Source organism: Papaver somniferum, chromosome 5, assembly GCF_003573695.1.
Source record: "Papaver somniferum cultivar HN1 chromosome 5, ASM357369v1, whole genome shotgun sequence".
Taxonomy (NCBI): Eukaryota; Viridiplantae; Streptophyta; class Magnoliopsida; order Ranunculales; family Papaveraceae; genus Papaver; species Papaver somniferum.
This window is the reverse complement of record NC_039362.1, coordinates 100,820,302-100,823,816: the sequence shown is the minus strand read 5'-3', so window position 1 is coordinate 100,823,816 and position 3,515 is coordinate 100,820,302. Positions and strand designations below refer to the sequence as shown.

The window sequence follows — 3,515 nt, the reverse complement described above, 5'->3', positions numbered from 1 at the left end:
TGTAAAGCGAATAAGTAATGTTGCATGCAATATGGCATATCCCCAGGCAGTAATAGGCAGGTTGGAATGCATAACCAATGCCCTAGCTATCATCTGTAACCTTTTGATGGTGGATTCTGCGAGACCATTTTGAGTGTGCACATGGGGTACAGGATGCTCTACGTCAATTCCATTAGACATACAGAAATCATCAAATCCTTTAGATGTAAATTCTCCAGCATTATCAAGTTTGATAGAATTGATTGGATGATCAGGGTGGTGGGCCCTTAGTCGTATAATTTTTGTTAGGAGCTTTGCAAATGCAACATTTCTTGTGGACAACAATGCAACATGTGACCAACGGGTCGAAGCATCAACCAGAACCATAAAATACCTGAATGGTCCGCATTCTGGATGTATAGGTCCACAAATATCACCTTGTATTCTTTGTAAAAATAGAATATTTTGTTTGGTATCTTTAGCATAGGATGGTCTCGATCCTGTCTTTGCTAAAGAACAAGCTTTGCAGAATGAGCGATGTGCCTTCGACAAGGACAACGAAGAAGAATGAGACTGGGGGTGCTCTTCAATTACATTGGAAGACGAAGGTTGCGCTTCTCTTACTTTAGAAGGCATAAAATTTGCATCATTTACTTTAGAATGCACATTGTTACTCTGCATTGTAACAATCTTTTGTCCCATTTTATTTTTCATTCGAAAGAAAGGATGTCTGTGTGAGTTCTTCAAAATAAAGATCATCATATCACGACCTGGGTGCCCTAGTCGATCGTGCCAAATCTTATATAAGTCACTGGACAACAGTTCATCGTTGGTAACAACATGGGATTCAATAATCCTAATAATGGTGATGTACAATCCACTAGATTGACTCATTAGTTTCTCTAAGATGCGCTTCCTTCCGCATTCACTAGAGGTTACGTATATGTACTCAATTCCATTTTCACAGTGAGTTTCCAAGTGATAACCATTTGCACGGATATCCTTGAAACTCAACAAAGTGCGGTTAGATCTTGGTGCATATAGAGCTTCTGTGACTTTAATCATTGTGTCGTTTGGCAACAAAAATTGAGCAGTACCTCGCCCAATGATTACTTGTGATGATCCAATCATCGTGGTCACAGATGTATTATAAGGAGTAAAATCAACAAATAATTGTCTATTTCGTAGGATAGTGTGGGTGGTAGCACTATCAGCTAGACATTCAATTTCTCCTTGAGACATTCCTACAAGTACATTAGGCAGGAAGGTTATAAAGATGAACAGTTTATCTCATTTTCTTTAGAGAAACCTGTTCTACTAGAATGGCATCCTTACCATTCGAATATACATGCTAAACAATATACAGATTGTCATAAACTAAGTAAAATTCTATATAACATGATAAAAAACAAGTACTCATAGATAATCCATACATATAACATAAAGATGCTAAGAACATGTTTAACAACAACACCACCTACTCAAACCATTAAACAAACGGTAGACTAAGAAAACATAAAGTACTTCAAAGCAAATAACAACCTATTAAAACAACAGAGTCTAGCAAGCCATGAAACAAGAAACTAAAGGTTTAGGCCCAGGAAAAGTCAGGCACATCCATTGTTGGGGCAAAGTCCCCGTTTCCCAGGAAATCTGAGATTGTGAGGTTAGCATCAGGGGTAACAGTATTTTCTTCTGTGTAGTTAGCCTCCTGTTCGATAGCTTCCCGGTACTTTTTGTAGATCGTAGCTACATTGGCGCTAGCCTTGCAATGCTTGTACCAATGTCCGGTGAATCCACACTTAAAACAAGGCGCACTTCCATCTGCAGCCTTTTTAGTGGCGGGATTCATAGGGGTTTTCTCGAACTTAGGATCGCTACCACTATGGCCAGAAGTTCCTTCTCTATGCCAAACATTAGAATGACCATTTCGCCCTCGACCTCGATTATGTCCCTTACTTCCTCTTCCACGAGAGGTGTTATCTCCACGTGGATATGGATCTGAATCAGAATGTCGATCCCTCTTTTCTTTGGGGCCCTTCCCTTTGTTGACCTTGCCATGATTGGATTCAGAAACTTTCTTTTTCCTGACAGCTCTGGCATTGTTGTTGACAAGAATCTCATTGTGCCTTTCGGCCACTTGCAGTAAGTTTATCAACCTACCGAATGTGGTGATTCTTTTGTTATCTACCTCTAAACGATACTGGTTTGCTAGTATCATGGAAGAGGTAGGAAAGGTCGATAGGGTTTTCTGAATCATTTTCTCATCAGTAAGGTTCTTTCCACAAAAGTTCATATGTGCCTGAATTTGCAGCATATCTTTTTGGAAATCATTCACTTTTACATAATCGAGAAACCGGATTTCATTACACAAGACGTTCAATTGTGGTATTAAGGAATTGTGAATGTTACCAAACCGGCTATCGAGAGCATCCCATAGCTCTTTTGGTGTCTTCAAGTGATGATAAACCCATCGCAGGTTAGGATCGATATGCCTCTTGAGGAACATGAGAGCATTAGCTTTGTCTTTCTCAGTTGCCGGAGCAGCGTCGGCAGATGGCTTGATAGTGGAGGTGAAATCCTTTGCAACGAAGGTAGTTTCCACATCAGCGACCCAACGGTGGTACTCAAGTCCTGCTGAGTCCAAAAGTTCGAATTCCGGTCGAATTGGGTCCATCTACGTAGACAAAGTAAATGACATTAATATGGTGCTCAAATCCTTTTGAGTCCATAAATATGACAAATTTTGATACCATTTCTTATGACCAAATTTCTTTATGACCATATATAAACAAAGTTTCTTTATGGTTATATAGGTAATGCGGATATGTCATAGTCCAATTTATGGTCATAACCCGTCAACAAAAAATGACCAATTAACCAAATTTCTTTATGGTTAACAAAACGATCAACCGAAAATGGGGGTGTTTTATAAAAACAATTAGATTACAAGCATATATTTAATATGCACATATTTCATAAAGATTCAAGTTCTTATCCATTTGCAAGTATATGACAATCAAAAAGACATACAAACAATAATGTGAGAAATAAAATAAATATATATAGTAGTATATGACTTTAGTTGCAATCAGGATAATATCATGATTTGAAAAAGATAAAATAATCATGGTATAAACTTTGTATAAATATTTAATAATAATCGTGGTGTACAAATAAACATGCATATATACCCATACTAAATATCTAGTGTTAAAAATTTGTAGTACACTACTTTTTCTAAAACGGTCTTCTTATCTAATGTTAAAAAGTAGTGCAAATTAAATTTTAATATTATCTCTTTTTTTTCATAAAAAAATTCCAACATACATGCATCATGTTTTTCAAAAGGTAAAGACAATATATTATAATATGGGTACATCTTTATATGGTATAAATTCAAAGCAAATCAGGAATACTTTTGTTTATCACATGAATAAATTAATTATGGTAAAAAGTATAAACATTCATTACTTTAAGGCAAATAATCAAATATGTCTCTTTTAAGAGGACAAGCATGCATGCATATAAAAGAA

General features: G+C 36.5%; 1 protein-coding gene across 1 annotated transcript; it reads right to left on the bottom strand.

Annotated features, from left to right (window-relative positions):
* Nucleotides 1-1,570: 1,570 nt before the first annotated feature.
* On the bottom strand, nucleotides 1,571-2,656 carry LOC113279395. Its single transcript, XM_026528087.1, has one exon. The coding sequence runs from the start codon at nucleotides 2,654-2,656 to the stop codon at nucleotides 1,571-1,573; it is 1,086 nt and encodes a 361-aa protein (XP_026383872.1).
* Nucleotides 2,657-3,515: the final 859 nt, after the last annotated feature.